The sequence below is a fragment of the Phalacrocorax aristotelis genome, chromosome 9 (assembly GCF_949628215.1).
Source record: "Phalacrocorax aristotelis chromosome 9, bGulAri2.1, whole genome shotgun sequence".
NCBI lineage: Eukaryota > Metazoa > Chordata > Aves > Suliformes > Phalacrocoracidae > Phalacrocorax > Phalacrocorax aristotelis.
This window is the reverse complement of record NC_134284.1, coordinates 202,128-227,933: the sequence shown is the minus strand read 5'-3', so window position 1 is coordinate 227,933 and position 25,806 is coordinate 202,128. Positions and strand designations below refer to the sequence as shown.

The window sequence follows — 25,806 nt, the reverse complement described above, 5'->3', positions numbered from 1 at the left end:
GCGCCCGCCGGAAGCGCTGCCCTAACGGCCCGCCATAGAGATGGCGGCGCCACAGGGTGCGGCGCTGAGGATGCTGGGAGTGGCCGACGCTCGCATCTTGGTATGTCAACAAAGGAAACGAGATTTTTTTCTAAGGAATAACGACGGACCACGTGAGCCTGGCGAAACAGGGTGTAGTGGCCAGAGACGGGAGCTGAGACATAGGGAAGCGTCTGTTTTACGACTGTATCCCCATAGAAGAGCTGAGAGACTGATAAAGGGGAACATCCCCCCTCAGAAGGCGCCGAGAGCTGGGTGATAAAAGTGTATAGTCGGGGAGGACAACGAATCGGGATGATAAGAACTGAAATTAAGTATCCTTTAGGTGAACTCTCCTCATTATAATACTAAAAATCATGCCACTAGGCTAGGAAACCCCCCTACTCAAATAAGGCCCTCACTCTGAGCATGCGTGGTAAATTTAAAGGAAGCTGTACCTTTAATGTGACATCAGAAAGAAACTACCCAATTATTAGCTATGGGGGCGGGAGTATTGACTGTGACTGGCACGTTTAGCTTTATAAATACCTTGCAGTTTCTCGGTGCGGGGTGCTGGCTTTGGGGAGTTGCCACCAAGCACCTTTGGTAAAAAAAAAAGCTCCATTAGCCCCCCCCCCCCCCCCCCGGTGCGTGGTTCAGCGTTGGGGTCCCGGGCGGAGCAGCCCACTCGTCGGCGGAACGACGGCGCCGGGAGGGCGGGAAGGAGGGAGGGGGCGGGAAGGAGGGAGGGGGCGGGGCGGGTGGCCATTTTTGACGAGGGACCTGCTCCTCCCCGTCCCGCCCTCACCCCCCCCCTTCTTGAAGCTGGCAGCGCGCGGTGGGAAAGGGGCGCGGCGCGCCCCGGAAGGGGAAGCCCTGGGTCACCGTGGTGCCACTTGGCCTCCGAGGCGGTGGCCGGGGGACGTGGGTAGTGCGCACCGGTCCCGCAGCCTCCTTTCCGCCCCCAGCCCCCGCCTTGTCGCCGCCGGCGCGGTCCGCCTCAGGCCGCCCCTCCGCCCGGAGCCGCCTTGGCGCCGGCTGTTCCCCCCCGACTCCCCCTGGGGGTGGTGGGGTGCGGGGGAAGGTCCCGCCGCCTCAGGTGAGGGCCGTTCCCGCCCTCCGTCTCCCTGCCCGCTGTCCTACCTCCCTTTGCAGCGGTGCCGGGCGGCACTAGCGGGATAGCGGTTGTTGAATGCTGGCCCCGGAGGAGTCGCCGCTGGGGGCCGAGCCAGCTGGAGCCACCGGGCGAGACAGACATGGCTGAACGCCTTTCCTGGGAGCTCGGTGTCTGCACGGGTTAAGGAGTGCGGGGCGAGGTGGAAAAGTTGCTGTTGAGTTTCACTTTAAGGGACCAGACAGAAAGCAGCGAAATGGATGACTTCCGCTCCATCTGCCTGCTGTCTCTGGCCATGCTGGTCGCCTGCTATGTGGCAGGAATTATCCCCTTGGCGGTTAATTTTTCCGAGGTAAGACAGCTTTGCTAAACTGCTCGCTAGTTGCTTAGAATAGCGAAACAGAGTAGTGGAACCTAGACGGAGAGATATACCAGGAGGAGTTAGTGCTCTCCCCTTCCAATTACAGCAGTGCTGTTAGAGGTGATCTTGTAACTTTACAAGAATTTTAAGGAAGTTGCGGATGCAATGCTAACGTTCATCCAAAATTGTAAAATTATGCTTCTTTTACAATGTGTATAAAAGTTATTTAGGCATGCCAAATTTGATCCAAGTGTCTCAGGTACAGGTGAAGCAAAGTGCCAGCACATAGTGGGAGGGGCTGGTAGCAGCTGGACATAGTAATTTTTAGAAGCTTGCGTCAGGAACTTCTGAAGTCGGGTTAACTTTTAATACGTGTCTCAACTTCTATTATGTCTTAAATCAGGGCTTCTAAAAACAGTGCGGAGACGTTCTCAGAAAACTTTGGTTTGGTTCACAATTTTGTTCACAAGTTGTGCTGCTAAAATGTTAAAGTTTAACTCTTTGATTACAACACCATTTCAAGTTGTGCTTCTATGTCATGGAACTCAAGGCATTCGTTTGGAAAAATACCTTGGGTACTTAAGTTGTTAAAGGGAAGGGAGGCTTTTATGGCTTGAATGACCTTCCAAGCAGTACAGGAGTTCAGAAGTGAATGTATTTGTTTCAAAGAGGTGATTGTTGAGGGGATTATGATTGTTAGAGTTTTTGAAAGTCTTCTAATATCCTCTGATGCCCGAAGGGTTTTTGTCTTTCTAAGTGATTGATTGCTGCATACAGGTATGGTGTACGCAGAGTTTAGTTTTTCTGCAGTAGTAAGAGCTCTCTTACAAGAGCTTTCCTCTTTCTCCTGGGAGCAGTGCTGCTTTTGGAAGGTGAAGTTCTGGAAGAGGGATGTGACTTGTTCTTCCACCAAGTCACAGAGCTGGTTGCAACTGTCCTTTGGTCCCATTATTACTAGAGGTTCTGGGAGTGGTAGACTCTGAACAGCATGGAAGGAACAGTGCAACTCAGCTAATGGATTGAAATATGAGAATATATTCTGAAGTCTCTATGTGCACATTAGAATTGTTCTGTTTTGCCAGTGCTTTGATGGACCTTCCGGTGTATGACTTCAAGGCTGTTGCTTCCACTGTCTTGCTCTTCAAAACTTACTTTTGCCCTGAAGTTTACAAAGGATGTTCTTGCACATCTGCTGAGAACACTGCTAGCATGCTAATGTTGTCTCTTTTGGTATTTAATTCTGCATTTCCTCATGTATGTGCTTGATAGTTACCTGTTGTTTATGACATTACATTCATGAGATATATTCAGCTATATATGTGGTTTGGAGGTAGACTTCTTGATCTCTGTTTATGTGGCTTATTTATATAGTTGAATCAGGGGACTCCTTAATCTTTTGGGGCTCCCAACAGCTGCAGGAATACAGATCTGTTGTGGATCCAGAACCATAGCACTCTGTGTAAGCAGTAATTGCATATTTATTAGCCTTTTGTGTGTAGTATTTTACTGATGGTACATGCATGTGCAATCAAGCTTATTGTGGTATCTTAAACTCTCAGAAATTCTTGATTCAGTTTTACACTTGTCTTAAATAGGATATTTTAAGGATCCACATGCTATGCTGGTTTAAAAGAGGAGCTGAATCTCTCTGCAAATTATTTGCAAATACAAACTAATCCTGGAAGTGTTTAATTAGAAGTTAGAATTGTTTTGTTTAAAATGATTGCTTAGGTCTGTGCAATTGAAACCAGGCAATTTGAAACTGAAATGTCTGTTTGGACTGTGCATTCTGTGGTTTGCAAAAAGTTTTGCAGCTGGCCTTAGTGAGGAAAAAATGTCTCCTCCCACTGGCCACTTATAATGGGTAGAAAACAAAAATGAATGCTTTACATAACATACCCCAGGTGCTGGTGAACAATAAAATTATTCATTAGAGTTAATACATTTCCTCAGATCAATGGTTTTTTTTGCCATGGAACCTATTAGTTGTGTTCTGCTTTCATGCTGGTTTCTAATCTTTTTATTAGATTTGGATATTCTTGAAAGTATAAAACTCCAGCAAAGCCAAGTATGACTAAACGTTGGTGGTAAGAAGTTACAGACTGAACAGGGCTTCACTTTGTTTCTGTATGCAGATGTACCCTTTCAGCTTAATCCTAATTTACAGTACTCTGTTGGGCTAACTTTGGGCTGGAAGCAACGCTATACCAGTTCTTGAGGCAATCTTCGAAGTTGTAGCCTAAATGAAGAAAAATAAAATTGAGTTCCAGCAGTTTGAATCTTTTGCTGGTCTAACAGAGGTGGGCAGCGTTGACTGGGCTGGGACTGCTTGCTGCTGAAGGTGGGTGTGAGTTTTTGCTAGGTCCAAGTAAGAGTTTCAGTACCATGCAGATTTAAACCAAATACTGAGTTCTGGAACAGCTTGCTAGTTTGAGGAATTAGATTTTTCCCATGCATTTTTTTAACACTATTTACTGTGTTGCTCTTGCTTTTAACAAGAGACACACAAGCAGTTTTGTAACTGAAATTGTTTGATTCCTTGGATCAAACTAGATGACTTTTGCCTGTCTGGGTAGGCTGCAATTATTAGATTGCTACATTCACTGTGTCTAAGTGTTTTGTAGTGAAAAGGAGTTGGAGACTTCTCTTGAAACAGTAACTTGTTAGTGTGTATTATTTTCATGGATCTTTAAAATTCACAGATGCCCAAATAAAAGCAAGCAGTGTTTTATATTTGCAGTTGTAATAAAACAGTATTACTTCTGACACTTATTCCCCCTGGTGTTTATATATATAAATATGTAAAAGGGATTATAGTGCTGCAGTGTTAAAATAATTGTTTTTCCTTGCACGATACTATATTTTTGCAAAACAACTTTTTGAACATTGGGTGTTGAACATTATCTTTTCATGTAGATTGCCACTGTATAACAATTTACCAAGAATAACTGTTATATATGCCAGTGTACAGTGCATGTTTGTGGAAACTTCACAGGTGTTTTCATCTCTTGCATACTACTATTTGAATTCACCCCAGTAATGCTCTAATTGTTTCCTTCTGGTCACATCTGGCTTGCTTTCAGCGAGCTAGTTGTGCATCTTTTCAGAGCCTCCCATTTCTTCTGTGCAAGTGTTGCCTATTTTGGTGAGATTAAACAACTCATGTCACTGTGGTGCTTGAAGGACAACGGACAACATAATGAGGATACAGAACAAGTGTTTTCCTGTTAGTCAAACACTGACCTCTGTCTCCAGATCCTCAGCAGTTAATGTTAGTATTTCGGTAGCACCTAGATGTCTCTTTATGCATGGAAGATGATGATGGTTCTGCCACAAAATGTATGCTACACAGTTGTTACAAGGATCTAAACTCCCGTGGTTGCTGCATGCGACATGAAAAGGGCTGTTACAGAAAAGATGAGAAACAGCCTCTGCAAGTTTCTGTGTTCTAGAGTCTACTAGATATTTATATAACTGGGTTTTCAGTGGATGACTTTGACTTCAGGCTGTGAGTGCTATAGTCTCAAGGAAGTAAAAAGTAATAGTAAATTGTTCTTATATTGATAAACGGAATTGAGTCAGGTTGGGAGGGGTGATACCTCTCTAAGCTTTTTGCCCAAAATTAGACTATGATGATAACACTTACTAATAGTAGCAAGGTCTTAAAAACGTTGTGTGTTCTTTAGTCTTTACTATAAAAACATTGTTTGTGTATTTTTTGTTAAAGCTTAATTGCAAATTTGCAATACTTATCCAACAAATCTATTTTAAATCTTGACTTTGCAGAGGAGAAGGGGGAGTGCCGTGGTCTGTAATTACCTGGAGAGTGGAAAATCATTTTATATTGCCCTAAATGATGTTACAGTCTTTAATTCCTTTTAAAATGTTACTGGAAGGCTTAGAAATGATTGTAAAAACCATAAGCACCGTTCTGCATTTGTGCATCTCCTAATCAGACTAAAAAGGAAAAAAATCTAAAATGTATGTTAGCACCATTATCCGTTTGACTGGTGCCGTTTCCTTATTCAAACTCTAATTTGAGCAAGCCTTTCAAAATTATGGTTTTATAGTTCTAGTTTTTGGACCTATTTTTGGGTTTCAGTCACTTGTGTCATATTTTATAGCTACCTGACATCCTGCAAGTGTTGTGGTACTGTAATTTGAAAACTTCACCTGGTACCTTTTTCTTTTTTTAATACATGGAACACATAATCAGGTCTTTCAAGTACCAAAAAAAGGTATCTTGCTCTTAAATTACTTTTTTGTCCATGGTTTTATGTTTTTAAAGAAAGTCTGTTCTTCAATTATACCCTGCTAAATAGAAGGCCATTAAAGTATGGCAGTTTTAAGGACAAGCTTCTGCATGGGAGTGGCTGTTTCTTTTAGGGACTGAAATGTAGTTCGCCTATCATGTGAATGTCTTATAACAGCTTAACTTCACTCCTTGTGTTCCTAAACCTGTAGGTGAAAGTACAGCTCCAGCTGCTTTTCCTTTAAAACCTTTCTTTTATCTTGTGGTAGTCCTAAAGCTTTTCTGTGTTATATAAATATGGCTAAGCTGTTTATAATTCATAATTGTCGGATGTATTTGTAGATGCGTGTACATTATTGGTTCTCTTATCTTTCTGTTTTTGTCTTGGTAATTTAGTTTTCTTTCTTGTATCTTCCTTTATTTGGACTGGCTTTTTTAGAGAACAGCCAATCTATCTTGCGCTGCGCCATACCTAGCAGATATTTTAGGGAACTTGTGCGTTTAAGTATGACTGCTAGTAGGAAGGATATATTTGAAAACAAATGCAGAATGGAAAGAAAATGGAGTTGAGAACATGCTTTAAAATTCAGGCACTTTCAATCTTTCTTTGTCTCTGCAGGCCTCGCAGTTTGAGGCCTGAGAAGGTGAATTAGACCCCAATAATCATTATTGCCAAATACAGCAATTCTTGCTGTTTTCAAGTATGCTGTGTTTCATTTCTTGTCTGATTTTAGCAGTCAAATAGGTCACTTAACTTTCATTTTCTATTTCAGCTGATTGCATTGGACACTGGATATGTTAACTTTTCAGAAAGTTAATTGTTAGAGATGTAGGACTATCCTACTGGGGCTCTGAATAAAAATCAGCAAGAGGTTTTGTGGATCATTTGCTCCCCCCTGCTCTCTTCCCCCTGCCCAGTCTCTCTGTGAGTGATGGAGAAGAAAGAAAGCATTTTCATTCTTAAAGATGATACTTGTTTTGTACTTGCTTGCAGGAGAGATTAAAGTTGGTGACTGTTCTGGGTGCTGGGCTGCTGTGTGGAACTGCCTTGGCTGTCATTGTGCCAGAAGGAGTACATGCACTTTATGAAGATATTTTGGAGGGTAAGAACCAAACCCATGTCTGCAGATGATCTTGTTTGAGATAACATAGATCGTGGTGCTAGAGTATACTGGGGCTTTTTACGGAAGATTGGTGAGAGGGCTTCACAGCAGTGTGACACAAAGCTGGCATAGAATCACAAAACTGCCATAGGTGTGATATTGTATGTTTATGGTGATTTGAGAGAGAAAAGTGATCACACTATGGATCAGATGACTCTTGCTGAGTGATCCAGTCATTTGCAGATCCAGGTACCCTACTGTTCGTGGAACCACAGCCTTTTATGCCAGGTCATGTGTAGCGTTGCTCATTCTGGGGAGTTAAAGCTTTAACATTCACTGGAGCTTCAAAGGAGGTATAAGGATGCCTTTGGCAGAGAATGAAACGGTGGACTACTTGCTGTTGCTTTTTGTAGTTTAGATCACTTCTCATTAAAGCAATTGCAGGAAGTGTTTTATAGATCTATATGTACTTGCCCTCATAAGAGTTTCCTCCTTTGAAGTTGCAGACTGTCTTGGAATTAAGTTACTGTTGTGGTTTAGCCAGCAACTCAGCCCCACGCAGCCACTTGCTCACTCCCCCACCGGTGGGATGGGGGAGAGAATCAGAAGGGTAAAGCTCATGGGTTGAGATAAGAACAGTTTAATAATTAAAAATAAAAAACAGCAACAAAAATGCAATGGAAAGGAGCACAACGAGAGGCAGGGGAATGAACCACCAAAACAAACTGCGCGTGACACAGCCGCTTGCCACCCCTCCCCGAGCCGCAACTGCCCCCATTAATATACTGGTCATGGTGTCACATGGTATGGCATGAACATCCCATTGGCCAGTCAGGGTCAGCTGTCCTGGCCGTGGCCCCGCCCCTCCCAGCCTCTTGCCCACGTGGCAGAGCACGGGAAGCTGGAAAGGTCCCTGATCACCACAGGCACTACAGTGAAGAGAATTAACCCCTTCTAAGCCAAAACCAGCACAGTTACCTTAATATACTTGGCTGAAAATGATGGTGTTATAGGGCTAGTTCACAGAGTAGGAGGATTTCTTTCTTGGGTGGTGGTGTCCATTACATGTAGATATCTGCGCATGTTTCTAAGCTCAGGCATCCAGTTATAGTCTGCTGTCGCTGGTCTTTAAAACCTCATAACCTCTAATGAATAGCTCAAAGCTAGCAGCAGTTATGTGTCTTGTAGTGATGTGAGTGTGGAGCAGATCTTATACCCCAAAGTCATAGTAAACCTCAATTTGAGTTTATGACATTATTTTAAATAGTCAGAGCTCTGTTTGTAGTGCACTTTAAATCTTGCTTTAGCTTGGGGTCTTGTGCTGTTACATTACCATTGCATGTCTGAGGTTTTTCCAGTATGCTCAGAATCAGCAGTTTGTCTGAAGGTAAACAGCAACAACTGAGTGGTCACAGGAGAAAAGACTATAAAGCTGAGGCTGCAGAGAACTTTGCAAGTGACTGGTGTACTGTTGTGGCTAGTTGAGAGGTAATTGTAATACTCTGCTCTTCTTGTACCACCCTTTTTCTTGTTTCTATACTGTTTTAAATTTCTTTTTAGTAACATGCTTTAATTTATCCTGGTTTAGTTTCCACTACACTTATGATGGTCTGCTTAGGTTTAAAGTAAACAGAAGATAATATATAAAATCATCCTTTATCAAGAAGTGAAACAACCTCTGATTATGCTTCTAAACTGTACTGTAATTTGTGTGCTCTAATATAGGATGCCTCTAATGATCTGTAGTTGTGGGTTTGCTCTCCATTCAATTTTAATTCCCAGTAGACTAAATTTTACTCATAATGATACAGCTAGCAGTAAATACAATTGCTGTGAACGTTTGCTTTTTTCCCCACACTAAATGGGGTGTGCTGTTCATGTATGAAATCTATAGCCAGCTGCTTAGAACTGTATGCTATATAACTTAGTTTAGTATGTGGAGGAAAAAAGGCACTTCCCATTACTGCAGTAGTAATATCGGAAGTGTTTACCCATGAAAAAAGAATTCATTCTGAAAAAAGAACTAAGACTCCATTCCAAACACATAGTGTCGTAACTAAAGCCACTCTGTCTATAAAGAGTTTTTTTTATTGCAGAGAGGTAAAATTAATATGTATCATAGATTTAACTACAAAAAATATTTCTAATAATTAGGATAGTCAAAGTTAAGCTTAAGATTCTGAGAACCTAACAGCTTTCAGTACACTTTTTTTTGCAGCTTCACCCATTTATGTAATTAAACCTGAAAAGGTGCCTAAGGGAACATTGAGTTATATTCATATAACTGGAAAAAAAAGAGGGGGGTGTCTGTGTTTGTCCAGTCCCAAGTGTAATTTATCTCAGACTGGTTGCTTGTTATCAAAACAAGTGTTTGTCATTGACGCAAAAGTAATTTGCTATTAGTATTGTATTTTCCCACAGGTCTCAGAATACATAACTTCTAATATTTGACCTTGTAGGCTGCGAGCAAATAGCATATCATGATTCAGATTATTATTTGATCATAAGCCTATGTATGTCTGTAGTGAAGCCTTGATTTGAGTATTACCAGCAAATAAAATTCCTTTGGTGACTTCAGTCTTTTTTTAACTGGTGAAACTGTGTAACCACTGTCAGAAAGATAGCCCTGAGTTACTCACTATGCTTCAGATCATTTCAAGCCACAAAACAAAGTTAACTTTTCATATAGATAATAATGATCTTGTGTGGTCTAAAGTAATTTTTTTGGATCAATCTTCAGCAAAGATATGTTTGTGATATCTTTCAAGGGCTGCCAAGCCTATTCTTATGTTTTTTTGTCTGTAGTAATGGCATGGTGCCAACATTTAGTACAGTGGGATGGATGCACGATTGTCTCATCCAAGAAGATGTATGAATCCTCCAGCAAGAAGATGACTTGCTAGAGTAAGTCAAGTTTTTGCTGCAGACACCTAAAACTTCTGAAGAGTAGTTGCCAACCAAATGGTCTCCCCAAAATTACAAAAGCTTTACTTTTGTCACTTAAGCCACAGGTGTTGGCAAAGCCCTAACGTATGTTGTTCTTTTATAAAGTTAGGTGCATGAAAGTTGCACTGTCACTTTAAAAAAAAATTGTCTAGAGTTAACTTTAAAAGTGCAAGGTTGAAACAGGAAAGAAATTCTATGTTGAAATGTAATTATTATAATCAATTCAGACCTGAATATCCTTACCTTGATTCAAGTAGAACAAATCAGCTGTTCCAAAGTCAAAAAGCTTTCCAAACCTGAGTAGTGACTCCGCCAAAAGCCTTGTCTGTTCTCATACTGATAAAACATCGCTTGCTGTTAGACCAATGAAGCAATCTAGTTAATATCCTAGTTTCTTTTAAGTGCTGTGCACTAGTCCTGTTAGTCCTCTTACCATTAAACATGGTAAAAAATAAACTAAAAAGATGTTTTTAGAATTTTTGTTATCATCAAAGCATTGCTGTCCTGTGAAATAGCAAGAAATATGAAGTGAAACCAAGAAGGGATTTGTGCATGTTTTTGTTTCAAGTCACTTTGGAAGAAGTGTTTTTCAGAAAAGAGAGAGTTCAGCTGGTAGGCAAGATCAAATAGGTCATCCCAAACTTCAGGAAGAATTAAAAGGGATAGAGAGGAACAGTTGATAAGGTTCTGTCATATTTACATGCTCCCATCAGGTATTTATATGCATTTATAAGATCCCTCTGAGCCTTCTCTCCTCCAGGCTGAACAGCCTTACAACTCTTTCAGCCTTTCCTTACAGGAGAGATGCTCCAGCCTTGTAGTCCTCTTTGTGCCCCTCCAGTACATCCATGTGTCTCTTGTACTGGGGAGCCTACAACTGCACCCAGCGCTGGAGGTGTGGCCTCACCAGTGCTGAGCAGAGTGCAAGGGTTGCCTCCCTTGACCTGCTGGCAACACTCTTCCTGGTGCAGCCTAGGACTCTTAGCCTTTTTTTTTTGCCACAGGGTGCACTGCTGGCTCATGGTAAACTTTGTGTCCGCAGGGACCCTGAGGTCCTTTCCTGCAAAGCTGCTTTTCTTTTCGTTCGCCCCCAGCATGTACTGGTCCCTGGGGTTATTCCTCCTCAGGTGCAGAACTTAAGATCAAGTCAGATCTTAAAAGAAAATACAGTTCCTGAGCAAGCATTTGAACATGATAGAGTCCTCTTCCTGTTCATAGATTATATTATAGTGCCAAGGGTTACTTTGATAGGGAGTAGAAATTAATGTTTCACCCGCTTTGTTATATTGGACTGTGATGCCTATGTTCTCTAGGGCACTGGAGCTTTGCAAAGGAATTTTCTGTTTTTTATTTCTTATTCAAAAGACAAATTTGTCTTGAGTTCCCATGTAATTACAGGAAGGTTGCTTGTGTGAGAACTATGTTCTCTAAGCGTAGGGTAAGGACAGGACACTTTAAGAAAATAATTACAATTAGAGACTGTGATACCGTCATTGGGTCTAGCAGAGAAACATAGAAGAAACAACATTTTCTTAGTAGAACATTAGAGATTTACAAATATTAATTGAACCTGCCAAATGTGGTTGTAAGCATTGGCCCTGTTCTGGAATGGAGGCAACTTGTAGTGAACAGTGGGTAGTTCAGGGCCTTGGAGTATAGCATGCAACTCAGACGTCTGACTTAGCTTGAGGTATCAATGTGGAAGTAGGTCTACTGTGTCTGTTCTCCCACTGGAAACATCTGAGTAATACTTATTGTGTGTAAAGCACCTTACCAAGTATGCCGAGGAGCATTAAATGCTTCCTTTGCATCACCCAAAGGGCTTTCTAGCCTGATGTCTTGTATCTGCCAGGGGCTGTAAGGAGAAATAAAAAGAATGAAAGAAGATAAGATTCTGGTGAGCACAGATCTGAAACAAAGAGGTCAAATGTCTACTGTGCTCTATATGTTATCTGGAAACTTAATTCAAAATTCCCTATTCCTTATCTTTTCTTGTATCTTTCTAACAGTGTGTTTCTGTATGCTGTTGGCAGAAGAAGGCTTAGATGTGATTCTTTGCTTATATTGAGAATTTTGCTAAAAAAAAAAAGCTTTATTAAATCTCTTTCACATAAATATACTAAGGAACTCTTGCTAATCTTTGGTGGCCAATACTGAAAAAGCTATGTACATCTGGACGTTGTTTGCCCTCTGTGTCAGATGGGATTGCAGAAGCAGTAGTTTCCTGTGGTCATGAGCAAGGCTGGAGGATCTTGTGGGTCTTGGGAGCCACTAGGCCTAAGACCACTGGAAATGTTAAATGCAAAACATTCCCCTTTCTCTTTAGCCTGTGTAAATTCAGAGTGAGGATGATGTAATTTCTGTTGAAATTGGTGGGGATTTTGTGTGTGTGTGGTATTTGCTTGTGATAAAGACCATACGTGCTGGGCAAAAGGCAACCTATAAAAGTTGGTATAGTTATTGTATCTCTGCTTTCTAAAAGCCATCATAGGTAGAGACATATTTGAAAATGTTTTTAATTTGTGAACTGTGCACCAAATAAAGCATTTTATACCATGGAAACTTAACTAAGAACCTGTCCAGCCGTCATCTTTCTCCTTAGATTTTAGAGTCATTCTGAGCTCACCTTGTCAGTGAGACAAAGTAAATGTCTTGGGTTGGGCATGGAATTGAAGCTTGTGTAGGGAAAGGAAACAACCACACAACATTCAACCCCAGGGCTTGGACTTTGGGTTTCTAGGATGGTACTGACATTTCTAGGACACTGTGCTGACCTAACTGTTCTAGTCAGTATCAATGAAGTGTATCAATGCTAACTTGTTTAACTAGAGACTGACACTTTGAGATACAAAGTTCATCATCCTAAAGATTGCATTAGATCTTGTAGTGGATGGAACCTATTTTATCTCCTCATCCTGTATTTTCTTGCTTAAATGAAGATTGTGAATTAACTGCTTGACAGTGTCTTTAAATAATGACAAAACTGGCAACTTCAATTAAAAAAGGAATTATTCAGCAATTTTTATCAATCAATTTATACTTAAAATACAGTGTTTAAACAAAGTAGCCTGGCTTATCAAGTATTAATGCTTTGTTTGCTTTTCCACGCTGAAGAGATATGGGGAGAGGCCAACCAGACAACTGTGTACTTCTCTAAGTAAATGGTCTAAGACTGACCTTAGATGAGGACTTCTGTGTCTTATCCAAGAAAGCATGAGAAACACTTACAGCAAAGAAGGAGAAAAGTGACCATGTCGTGTTTAGTCCCCTGTCTCAATCTGTTTGCTTGCTTGCTGCAGGGAAGCATCACCCGGTGAGCGAGATGCAGCATGTGATTGAGTCTGAGAAGGTAGTGGAAATCCCGGTTGTACATGAGCATGGCCATGACCATTCCCGGTTGCACGCCTACATTGGTGTGTCCCTTGTCCTCGGCTTTGTCTTCATGCTGTTGGTGGACCAGATAGGCAGCTCTCACATGCACCCTACAGATGGTAAGTAAAGATTCACTTCAATTAGACTTGCTAATTAGCCTCAATTAGCAAGTTGTAATTTTTTTTGAATGCTACTGGGATTTAATTTGACCAGTCAAGTCCAGAGTTTCAATAGGTGCTTTACAAACATAAAGTAAGGTCTGTGTGAAATGTTTGTGCTGGAATTCTGTTCTGGAATTCAGCATAATTTGAGATCTTGCTTTGCTAACATTAAAAAACTGTCCAAGCACATATGGTGTGGGGGTGGGGGGGCGACTTGTCACTTGAGTCTGTTTTACAGTATCACCCATAGGGGTTTTCTCTGGCTTTCCAAAAAACTTCAAGTTAGTTTTATCTTTGTTTTTCCTACTTAATTGTCATATGTGTAGGCAAGACTTGGAAAGAACAAGAAGTTTTCTTAAGACTGCAGGAATGACTAGATGTAAGCTCTGGTCCTTTTCTGTAAGTGCACAGCTGGACTCCCACACTAGTCTGGAGCCTCACTTACTTCAAAATATGTCCTGTTCAAAGATTTCTCAACTTCATTGCAATACTCTCAAAATGCCTGCAGTTGCCTTTGTTTCCTGCCTGTGACTTAATGTTCAGACTGTAGCTTGAAATGCACCAAAGTTGTTTTGTCTTCTGAAAAGGTATTTTATTGCCTTTGGCTACCCATTTTCTCCCACATAATCTTCTCTGATGATGGAATTTGGCCCTGAGAAATTAGGGAGTTGATCTTGAAGGAAAAGTAAAACATGTGCAAAGGAAGGGGGATATTTTTTGGTTGGATCCTTAGCATTTGTGCAGCTGCGCTGTGAACTGCCCATATGGAGTTAGTGTGGTGGGACAGGTGGGAGGCCAGTGCAGGGACTGTCTTACCTTTATGTTCCTGGAGAAGCGTCAATGGAGCCACAGCCATGGCCAGCCAACTTTCAAAGCTTTTCAAAGGAAACAGTGGCAGGCAGGATGACAAGAGGATGCAGGTGAGCAACTGCCAGGAGAATCCTTGGTCTGTACAGGTTTTGACCCTTTCCTATGTCTCTGATCAGAGCAAATGCCAGGAGGAAATTGGCTATGACTGTAGTCATGTGATTGGAGGTACACACTATAAAATAGGATAGTAAGTAAAGTCTTATCTAGTCTGTACTTCTGTCACAGGAAATGCGGTAGTGTTTTTGATATGTTTTTTTTAAAGCTACTGAACAAAACATTTTTTTCTCATTTGAGCCAGCATCTGGTAGTTTTGTTGTCTTCCAAGTAGCTAGATTTTACTTTGTCTAAACTAAACAGTGTAGGCCAGAATGGACGTATGAAATCAAGTGTGAACCCTCTCTTCGTGTTTAGTTCTGGCCAATCCAAAACAAATTTAAGAAATATTCGTTGTGAATATCTCGTCCTATTTGACATGAATATGCCATCACAGTCATCCAAATACAGCTTGTGCAATTAATTGCTCAAATAGACTCTGCTTGATTCAGAAGATCAATCTGACTGAAGAGAATACATTAGTTTTTAGCCACCTCACTTACTTGATCTGATCCGCTGGGCAACTACGTGGGTGCCTGGGCACGGAGAGACTGGAGGGCAGGGGTACAGGCAGGAGGAAAGGAACAGGACTGGACTTTCCATTTTGGCAGCAGTGCAGGCTTATTAAAGTAGCTGTGTAGTTATGCTTGCAGTCGGCTTACTGACTGCTAGTATAATTAACAGCTGTTCAACTGTTTGGAGTTAAACAATAGAATAAGATCTTTCTATACTTGTGTAGGACTTATCTGCCCTGTTCATTGCAGTGATTCTTCATAACAGCTGATTACATAGTGGTGGATGTTGCCCTATTGTGCTATGTAATGAGCTAACCTGTAAAAGTCCTCAGAGTAGTTGTCAAACAATTGCAGTCAAAACTCTGGATCTCGAGCAGCACTGGCTGCATTCCTTCTCCATGGTGTATAATGCTGGCAGGAAATCTTTGCAACTGCTGCTGTGACAGATAGAATTTATTGCTTACTAAGAATTGTCAAGCGAATCAGTGTGACAGAGACTGCCTCAGACTGTCACCTGAAGGAAGATGCCAATGTTGGGCTATGTGGGGAAAAATGATCCTGTCTCTTTGGAGCAGCTCTGGATTCTGGGGATGCAAAACTAGTTTTTCTTCCCCTTGGTAGCACAGAACTTTAACATTTGGTTTCAGGAGGTTAAGAAAAACAATTGTTTCTGCCTGTATCAATGATTGTGTAAATTGCGAAGAATTGTCTATGATTCTGTCATAGAATCAGAACTTGTTGGCAGAACTTTAAGTTCTTCAAACACTACTTGAAGGTGTTAGGTATCAGACTATTTTACAGTAAATCTAATGCAGCAATACAAAAGCTGATAATTTAGAATATAAGTGCTGAAGCAGCTGGTAGAGACATGCAGCGATACTTTAAAATTTTTCTTCCAGCGTAATTTATGTATTCTCTTCATCCGAACTTTCCTCCCAACCATTTCAGATCCAGAAGCTGCAAGATCAGGCAACTCCAAAATCACCACAACGCTGGGACTAGTAGTCCATGCTGCAGGTAATGTAGGACCCATTGTTAGCACTTGGCAAAAACACTTGGGTTTTGTTTTTGTAGGTGGCTTTTTATAAAAAAACAAAACAAAACAACCCCCAAAAAAACCCAAAAAAACCCAAACCACAAACAAAAAAAGTGAAAAACACCCAGGGTGAACTAAGGATCTTCCCCAAAACTTACTAGGGAAACATACTCCAGTGCTCAGAATGTTGCATGGAACGTTCTGAAAACATCAGAAAAGTTGTGTGATGCTCATTCTCTTCCTTTTCAATTCCTTTGGCTGCTTTAGCTGCTAAATTTCAGTACGTGCTAACACACTTGATAAGTATCATGAAACACCTTTTGGTTTCCTTGTCAGTTGAATTATGTTGTTATTTTTTAAAAAATATTAAGTTTAAAAAAAATAGTATCTTGTGGGGAGAAAAAGGACATTATAGGATGGAGTGCAAAGATCTGACTGAAACACATTTGGGCTGACTTGCAAGGACCAAAAAAGTGACACGTGTTGCAGTCAACCAATGTTCATGTTGTAATTCTCTATCATATATGTGCAGGGTAAATATGACGGTTTTTAATCTCTCTGAAAGCTATGGTCTGGGTAAGTCACAAGATCTTGATCAAAAAGATATTTCTTCATTAAATGAAGTGACTATATATTAAGGATTAATATAGTATCCTTTTCCTATTTCATTTAGACAATATAGTTGTTAAATGATTAATAGTAGTATTTATCTTTTAAATAAACTTTCAAATGTAATAATTAAGATTCTTTTAATGTTTAGAATTTAAATCAGATTTAAAAAATTTAAACAGGAAGCCGCTTCTACTACAGAAGACTAAAATAATTTGTTACCTGGTTCTAATTTGTCAGTGTGTCTCAATACTGAACAGAGTCTCAGTATAGTTTTTATGGTCTTGGGAGATATGAAACAGCTCCTGTTGAGGGTTGTCTGAAATCCTGAAATGGTGGCTTAAGAAACAAAGGGGAGTGGAATCATGTGTGGAGTTGGTATTGTGAACGGCATTTTGAATAACAGACTTCACATAAACGTTTTGTACTGTCAGCCATTGAGGGGTGGGAAGGTTGAAACTGATGCAGAGGAATAATCCATGAATTTGAACTCTTGTTTCAGCTGATGGTGTTGCATTGGGTGCAGCAGCTTCTACTTCTCAAACTAGTGTCCAGCTGATAGTGTTTGTTGCGATTATGTTGCACAAGGTAAGTCGTCATGCAAAAAATATTAGTCGTTCTTTAAAAGACGGTTAAAGCATACAGAAATTACTAAAGTTCTTAGGTTTCCTTAGTGATTTAATCTGGAAACGTGTAACACTGTTGAAATGAACAGGTTAAGAGTACGGCTTCAAGGACCAAAAAGCATTGGTATGATGTATGACAGAATAGCAAATGATGGATGCTAAGTCTGAATGGGGTACAAAAGAGGGAATTCTGACTGCCTGCTGCCTACCTTGGTTGCTGTGATTGGGAGAAGTGTCCCAAAAACAGGGATAGAAGATCAGCTCATGAAGAAATGTGGCTGCTTCACACTGACTTTTTCTGAAGCTAGTGTGATGGTGTGTTTTCTGGTTGGTTTGTTTTTTTTAAAAACCAACCAAACAAAACCCACCAAGAGTCCTACTGTCGTAAGAGATATATTCAGAGGAGTTCTAGTGTGTGAAGCACAAAGCTATATGCTAGTGTATTCAACGAGGAAAAGCAGTTTTATGCTGATTACAACAGTGTGTTTGTTCTTTGATGTTAAGAAAATGGGAAGTTCTAATGTTTAAAGCGTTAGTTTTTTAAAACCACTTGATATCAGAGTACTAAATTACAACTTCTGGTTACCTCTGTTATTGTAGTAGCTTCGACATCAGTCACATGCTATTTCTGCAGGAAAAAATTTTCCATGTTTTCCGACGGTAACTGGCAAACTGACTTCTGGAGATTGTCATGGTTTAGCCCCAGTCAACAGCTAAACACTACGCAGTCACTTGCTCACTCCCCCAATCCCAGTGGGATGGGGGACAGAATTGGAAGAGCAAAAACAAGAAAACTTGTGGGTTGAGATAAGTTTAATAATGAAAATAAAATAGTAATAATGGTAATGATTATAATGATAATTATGATAATGATAATATAAAAAAGGAAAATAATGAGAGAAATGAAGCCAGGAAAAAAGAACAACCATAAGTGATGCAACCACTCACCACTTGCCGACTGACGCTGCTGGTCCCTGAGCCACAATCGCTGCGTCCCCTGGCCAACTACCCCCAGTTAATATACTGGGCATGATGTCGTATGATATGGAATATCCCTTTGGCCAGTTGGATCTGCTCTCTTGGCTGTGCCCCCTCTACTGCTGGCCTCTTGTGCACCCGGCAGAGCATGGGAAGCTAGAAAAGTCCTTGATTAGTGTAAGCACTACCCAGCAACAACTAAAACATCAGTGTGTTATCAACATTGTTTTCGTACTAAGTCCAAAACACAGCACTGTACCAGCTACAGTGAAGGAAAACTAACTCCATCCCAGCTAAATCCATGGCAAAGATGGGAAGATCTGTTTTCTAATATTTGTGCAAAGATACCTATTAGCTATATAGGTTCTAAACATGTGTGCCAGTACTTATTTGACTTACGGTAGTACATGCATATATTAGTCAAACATTCATACAAAAATCTTGCTTGCATAATTGCATGTTCAAAATGTTAGGAAACCCAGATCTAGGGTGTCTTTTCTTCACTGTTCATACAATAAATGGTAGTTTGCATAACCCTCTTCAGAGGTGGCAATGTCAATGTCACATCTTGCTGTGAAGCTTAGTTTATGGCTATTGCCAAGTGAAACTTGCTTTTATTACTCTTAATGCTCAAATTGACTTCTGAAATTGTAAAATTTTAGAAGAGAAATTTATCCTATGAAAGATTATCAAAAGATATTTGATATTGAAAGAAGAGTTTATTTCTCTGAGATCTTTTTTATTTTTCTGGTCTCCTGATCCTGACTGATGCTTTTGTCTTTCTCATCTTTTCTTCCTTTGCTCATGGTTTCCTCCTCCTAGGTTTAAAAAAAAAAAGATTTGATGTATTAAAAGTACTCAATATATTTTAGTTTGTCTTATCTCAAAAATGTCAGGGTGGACTGCCATTGGTTTAATGTGAGCAAAAAATGTAGTAAATTCTGTGAGTGGTAGAGCAGCTATGCCTTGTGTATAAGAAACTGGATGCCAGCAGAGGGAGAAGGAAGTATTTGTTTGCTTCCCAGTGGGAACAGAAATGAAACTGAATGATGAACTAATCAGAAGAGCTCTTAAGTGTTTGTTCCTGTGGAGGCTGACAGCTACCTATCTTGGATTTTTTCCCCCCATAATAATTGTAGATTTTTTCTCCTGTAGATAAACTGTCCATCTAAGCATGCACAGTAGTATCAGGACAAAAAAAAAGTTACATGAGTTAATGGAGACTTAAGGATTGTAGCAATGACTCAAGTCAGAACGATCATTTTAATGTTTATAATGGCTACACAAATAGCTGTACTCTGATAGCCAGAACATGGTTTTCCATTGGGTACTGTTAAGGTAGGGCTGTCTGCAGAATTCTATTGATTTGGGTTAACTGCAACATACTAGCACTCTCCCTGAATTTCTTCCAATTCAGTGCATTTCAACATGTTAAGCTGTATTTCAACTTCATCTTGGATTTCAAGGGATTTTAGAAGTGAATAGAAGTATTACCAGTGAATATTGTTTTTTGCAGGCACCAGCTGCCTTTGGCCTGGTTTCCTTCCTGATGCATGCTGGGCTGGAACGGAATCGAATTAGAAAACACTTGCTGGTCTTTGCGTTAGCAGCACCTGTTATGTCAATGGTGACATACTTAGGGCTAAGCAAGGTAGGTATGTGATTTTGTTCTGCCCAAAATGTAGCTTAGTAATGAAGTTTGGGGGAAGGAATATCGTACAAGTTTCCTAGAACATAATTCCAAACCCCTTGAAAAAATTAGCAGAATGGAGATCTTCTTAAAAAAAGTGGATAAAAAGGTAGCAACGTGAATGTGTGAAACAATAATCCATGCTTTCTATCAGAACCAGTGATATAACTCCTTCGTAGAGTATTGTGTAGGTTTTTTTAGAAGTCTGACTTCTGTCTTTTCTCCTTTATACTGCTCCCCGCTGAGAACTTGACTATTTACTCATATACAAGATTTTATCTGACGACTATATAACTGAGTAATCTTCAGTGTTGCTGAATGCATTCTTATTTTAATATACAGGCAAAAAAAATCTTTGCTGGTGTCCCCCACCATCCCAAAATTGTTCCTATATATTCAAAGTCTGTGAAAATCACACTGTGTCAGAAGTTGAATCCTCAGCTAGAACAGCCTTTTTGCCTCTCATACTTCTGAAAGCGTAGTCATGTCTTGGTTCTATACAATAAATGGCCTGTGAAATGGGCCACTGCACATGAGTATCATCTCTGTACAAACGTTTCTGCTTTTCATAGCATTTCCTATGACACTCCTGTATTTCTAACTGCTGTGAGCCGTGCTGTTGTCACACTGTGGTGTTGTGTCCTAAAGAATCTAACTTGATCTCATGAAACTCAAGGCATGAGAGGAAAGATTAAGTCAATCATCTGGGCTAATCCCTTTGCTTGCTGGAAAGGAGTTATGTTTGATATTGCAGTACAGGGGATGGCAGAAACAGTTGGTTTTGTAAATAGAAATTAGAATGCTGTTTGAGCGTTTTTTTGGTGTAGGCTTACTAAGTGTTGGTTTTGCATTTTGCCCTTCAGAAAGAACATGGAATTGGTAAGGCATAAAGGCTGTTGAAGTGGTGGTATAATTCCAGAGCAGAAGATGTATCTCTGCTCTTTGGAAAAATAACCTGAGAATATACCAGAGAACTAACATCACACTTGAGTTGGAAATTGTTCAAGAAGCATTTTAGAACAGTTATGAGAGGGTTTGCATTCCATTACATTAAATGATGTGGAGCATGATCTTAATCCTAATATAAATGTGAAGGGGTGATCAATTTTGATCTAGAAGATGCATTTCTTAATGAAGCTGGCATGGAAATTCTGGAAAAGTTTTGGGTGTTTACTTGTACATACAAATGAAATACTGAGAGTGATGATTTGGGACTTAAATCTAGCAATTCTTCCTCTGACCAGCAGGGGACTAGATATTTAAAGGCTGACATCTAATTTGAACTATTTGTTTAGAAAAAGGAAAAAAAAGTCAGTCTTGAGGCTCTTTCTTAAAAGTTGTGGCTTTGCAATCTGAATTTTATTTTATTTCAAAGCATGTTTTGTCATTTTGACATTTTGTGTGTTGCTCTGAGATCAAACAAAATGCTTCTGCACAAGCTGACTTTTTTTCTTCTGTTAAGGGCTCCTAGAAGTCTGAAGTGAACTAACTAGAATAAGAGGTGTCCTTCCGCCCCCACATGAACTTTAGAATGCCAGTTACTACACAAAGTGCAACACGTTAAACCGTTGTTATTGCAAGATGATAGAAATGCTACTGTGTCTGGACACTTAAATAATTTTTTTAACATTGAAGAACTTGTGCTTATCTACTTTTTTTTGCTCTTTCTGTTTGGGATTTTTGTTGTGGTTTCTTTTTTTTTTCCCATTTCAGAGCAGCAAAGAAGCCCTTTCAGAAGTCAATGCCACCGGAGTTGCTATGCTGTTTTCTGCTGGGACTTTTCTTTACGTTGCCACAGTTCACGTCCTCCCAGAAGTAGGAGGAATTGCTCATAGCCACAAACCTGAATCAACTGGAGGAAAAGGACTCAGTCGTCTGGAGGTGGCAGCCCTAGTATTAGGATGCCTTATTCCTCTAGTTTTGTCCATTGGACACCATCACTAGATGCTCTAATTTCACTGTTCTCCTTGATCTGACGTGAGCAGTAAATGTTGGCTGCTCCCTTTATCATTGTCTCTTACCCATCATCCATCCCATCCACTTTATGGAGTTCAGAGGGAACATTGATTACAAAATGAGGAATAGTGGGAAAGTTTGTAGTGTAGCAAAATGTACTTTGGCAGCCAGACATAAATTCTATGTAGCTTTCTTTTCTGAAGACATTTGCTATTTTAATTGTTACTTCTGGCCCTATTCTCAGGGAAGATGGAATTTGGAGTTTTAGAAAGGTGAGTGGGGAAGAACATAGTGACTCATCAAGAAACTGCAATCACCAAAGTATCCTGCAATTAGCTTTCACAGCTGAGAGCAAAAACAAAGGATGGCTGCCTTGTGAGAGGTTGAAGGCTTACTAATGAAGAAGGGGACTGTCCCCCATCAGTTCTATGTTGTTCTGACTACGCAACTGGTCCTTGTAATGTTTGTCACTAATTGTATTGCAAAAATGGGCTACACTTAGAATTCTGGACAACACTGCTATTGTCACAGGGGTGTCGCTGATAGGAAAGAAATGAAGTAGACAAAGTGTAGGGTTCAAGTAGAAAATCAGCTGGTTAAGAAAGTACAAATGAATTTTGCAGTATATTCCATTATATAAGACAAAGGATAGAAGCAAGGAGAATATAATTTTGCTTGTCTATGCATAGATTTTAAAAAGGCAGTATTTCTTGGGAGATGGTCTTCTGCCAAGGCAGTAAAGTGTAGGCACCAAAAATGTTAGTGACAATTAGGTAATTGGGTACTGCGATTACACTACTGCTACTATTGGGAGAGATATCCAATGTGTCCTTTAAAATCGAGCTGTTCTGGACTTTGAGGAGTCGTTTTTGAAAGTGAAATGCGGAAATCAGTGGGGGTATGTGGAGTTTTTTCATTAAATAAAAGATATTAAGGCTAACAAAACAAATGTTTAGTTAAATATTTATGCTGCAGATAGTACAAAGTGTTCCTAAAGCAGTTCTAAGCAAAAAACCAAAAAACAACCCCAGCAAACAAAGACCAAACTGGTGGGTTCCAGCAGTCCTGTTTGGTATTTTGCTTTTCATTTGGGAGTGGGAATTGTGAGTTTGCCCCTTACTGATAATCATTAATTCTGGTGAATCTATTGGAGGACTTATTGCCTACTGCAGATGCCTCTCACTGCAGAGAGTGATAAAGACCCCTCCCTCCCTTTCCAGGGCACAGCCTTATCCTGTCAGGCACCATTTCTCTTATGCAAAACATATTATACACTAATAACTGTAGTACATTGAAAAATCAGGAATGCTTGACATGCACAGACTCAACATAAAATACTTTCTTCAGGGGAAAACTTCTTAATCCTGTACCCCTTTTTAAGCTATACTCTGGCTGCACTTTTTAAAGATAACATTGCCAAATATATTTTTATTTTGATTTTTTGTTTGAAATGGATTTTCAGGGCTTGAAATATCTTCTTAACTGAAGTGCTTCTTGTTTCCATTTGAATGAGAGTGTTTGTTTTTCATGCCATTCATTACTTATACTACACAGGCCATTGTGCGTCTAACTTCTTTACGTTTTTGTCTTTGTCCTGTTTGTCTACTAGTTCAATAACAGGTATGGCCTGGCTCTTGGACTAGTGATTGCCTTGTCAGTTGGCTTTGTAACAATACCGGTGTATCCCAGGATTGAACCTAGTATTGATCCTCAGGAGTGCTTGTTCATTTGTGTGTTTTACTGTGTAAAATCAATGCAAAATTGTTAGAAATAGTCTCTTCCCACAAGACAGTGTTTTCAGACAGAATTAGTGTATCAGGTGTCAACAAGCATTTTTGACATTAGACTTTCAAAAGTTAATTCTGTTCTGAAAAGCTACTGCAAAATTAGTCACATGGATGAGATCCTCTCTTGCACATTCTTAAACCTTTTTTAACATATATATGCAACCAGTAAGTTACCTGTTTAAAAAGTTCAGTGATACAGATTACAGCTACATGCAAATGATACACATCATCTGAATGTGATATAGAAGCATCTGAATATTCCCGATTGCCCCGTCAGTAACCTCTTCCTTGATAATTTCACTATTTTACCTTGCTTTATCTTTCCACATAACTGAACTGTTTCCAAAAGCTGGAGAGGTTGCAAGATCTGCAGCAGAAGCAGGAGATAGCTTAGTGCAGCATCAGGTTCTTACATTTCGTAAAACAGTAGGTTTTTTCTTTAAACTACCACCTGTATGATGGCACCCCACCCCACTAGTCAAGCTGGCATCCTGACTGTGTTACACTAATGCCTCATTTTGTGTATTACAATAGCAACAGTTTAGGGAGGTGTGTAGGTAAGGACCCATTTCATACTTTTTGTTCCAGCCTGGGAGCATGTGGATAGTACCTTCTTATATGGATGAGTGCATACTGATGAGGGTGTGACAGCCAGCCTTTTCACTGCTGACATAACTTTTGGCGTATTAATCGTAAGAGGTGCCACTGCTGAGACATCCTGTCTGTCTTTTCTCCTGTCCCTCGGATCATGTTTCCAATTTTTGGGGCAGACACCAGAAATAGTAACGCTCAGTTTAATGATACATGAACTATAGAGGCTAAGTTATAGCAGCAGGTGAGAGATTTTAAGTGAAAACATTGGCAACTTAAAATTGGCACAAAAATTCTAATACATACTTTTCATTTTGGCATCAGTTAAGTGACAGAAGAGTTCTGTGATTTTTCCCTTCCTCCCCCCAGTTAGAAGCAGCGACAGCATTTTCTTTTGGCTGTGTCTGTTATTGGGTTGAATTATTATTTTCAATTCTGTAGCTGAAACTGCAGGGACTAAGGAAGCTTTTGGTTATGTGATAAGGAGAATATGAAATTTTAAATGATTAAACCTTTCCAAATTGTTGGTTCCACAAGGAGGATTATTTTCTTGAGGGAGAGTATTTTAATGAATTAAAGTAGTCCATTTCATCATATCCCCTTTTTTACCTATATCCCCATCTGGCACCATAAATGCAAGTACTGCCTGTAGTCTGGGCTATCTGGTATAATTTTCTGTTCCTCAGGGGACCTTGGTACAAACAAATTCCTCTTACTCTCTCTGTAATAGCCATCTCTGCCTGTGTTTTCTGTGAGGTAGGTGGCAGCAGGTCTAGTAGGTAATGCTTTAAACCAAGTGCCAGCCACATCCCTCTCCTGTAAATCTTTCTAGGAAATCTATAATCTTTTTATCAGGTGTTTTTTTTTAGTTAACGACTTCTTAGTTGGGATAGGAATTGGACTGAAGCTGTTCCCATTGATTCCAGTGTGTTCAGGTACTTTCTCTACTGTTCTAATTCTGGTATAAAGGGAAATATTTATTTTTCAGCACCTGATAACAGATGCAGAAGCTGCACTGACATTAACTTGAGTGAGGATGGCTGAGCTGTCACACCAATATAGGAATTGTTGATAGTTGTGGCATGTCAGATGGCCGGGTGTTAAACACAGAAACCCACTGTTAACTTTAAAGAACCATTTCCAGTTGGACTGTGTGAAAGGCTAATGTTATCCAGGAGACCCAGGAAAATGACTTTATTTATTCAGGAACTAGTTCGGAGCCTTCAAGGAGCTTTTGACAGTAGCAGATGTGTCCGTGTGGTGTCAGCTCTGCAGAATGAGAGATGGCGTGGAATAAATGTTGCTTTGTTCCCTTCCTGTTCTATGCTGGGGCTTGGGAAGAAGAAGAGGAAGGAAGTCTATTTTATTCTGTTGGGGGTGGAAGGAGGAGGAGCGGTTGTGGTATGGTGGGACAATTTATGATGAATCTCAGATTCCTGTTCACCTCCAACTTCTTTTAAAATTAAATCTTTTTTTTCTTCTTACTGTCCTTTTATAACATCTCTTAGCAGCCTTGGCTTTCCAGGGAAAAACATTGTGTGGTCATTGCTGTTTACTTGACTCCATGTATGGAACTGTAATTTTAATGTCTCTTTTTTTTTTTCAAACCATTTGTACACAAAATCATTCCATGAGTGGCTGCCTTATTTTTCCACTTTAATTGTGAATGGTTAAAATAATGTTGCTGTTCTCAATTTGTTTTATTATATTAAATTTTTACTAGGTGCA

General features: G+C 40.0%; 1 protein-coding gene across 2 annotated transcripts; it reads left to right on the top strand.

Moving 5' to 3' along the window:
• Positions 1-6: 6 nt before the first annotated feature.
• SLC39A9 (solute carrier family 39 member 9) lies at positions 7-25,806 on the top strand. 2 transcript variants are annotated; one of them, XM_075103100.1, is made up of 7 exons: positions 7-100; positions 6,740-6,848; positions 13,094-13,285; positions 15,754-15,822; positions 16,953-17,038; positions 19,571-19,705; positions 21,458-25,806. In XM_075103100.1, the coding sequence occupies exons 1-7, from the start codon at positions 41-43 to the stop codon at positions 21,686-21,688; spliced, it is 882 nt and encodes a 293-aa protein (XP_074959201.1). In that variant the 5' UTR covers positions 7-40; the 3' UTR covers positions 21,689-25,806. The 2 variants fall into 2 exon arrangements, with proteins under 2 accessions (XP_074959201.1, XP_074959200.1); XM_075103099.1 differs by lacking the exon at positions 7-100 and adding an exon at positions 850-1,484.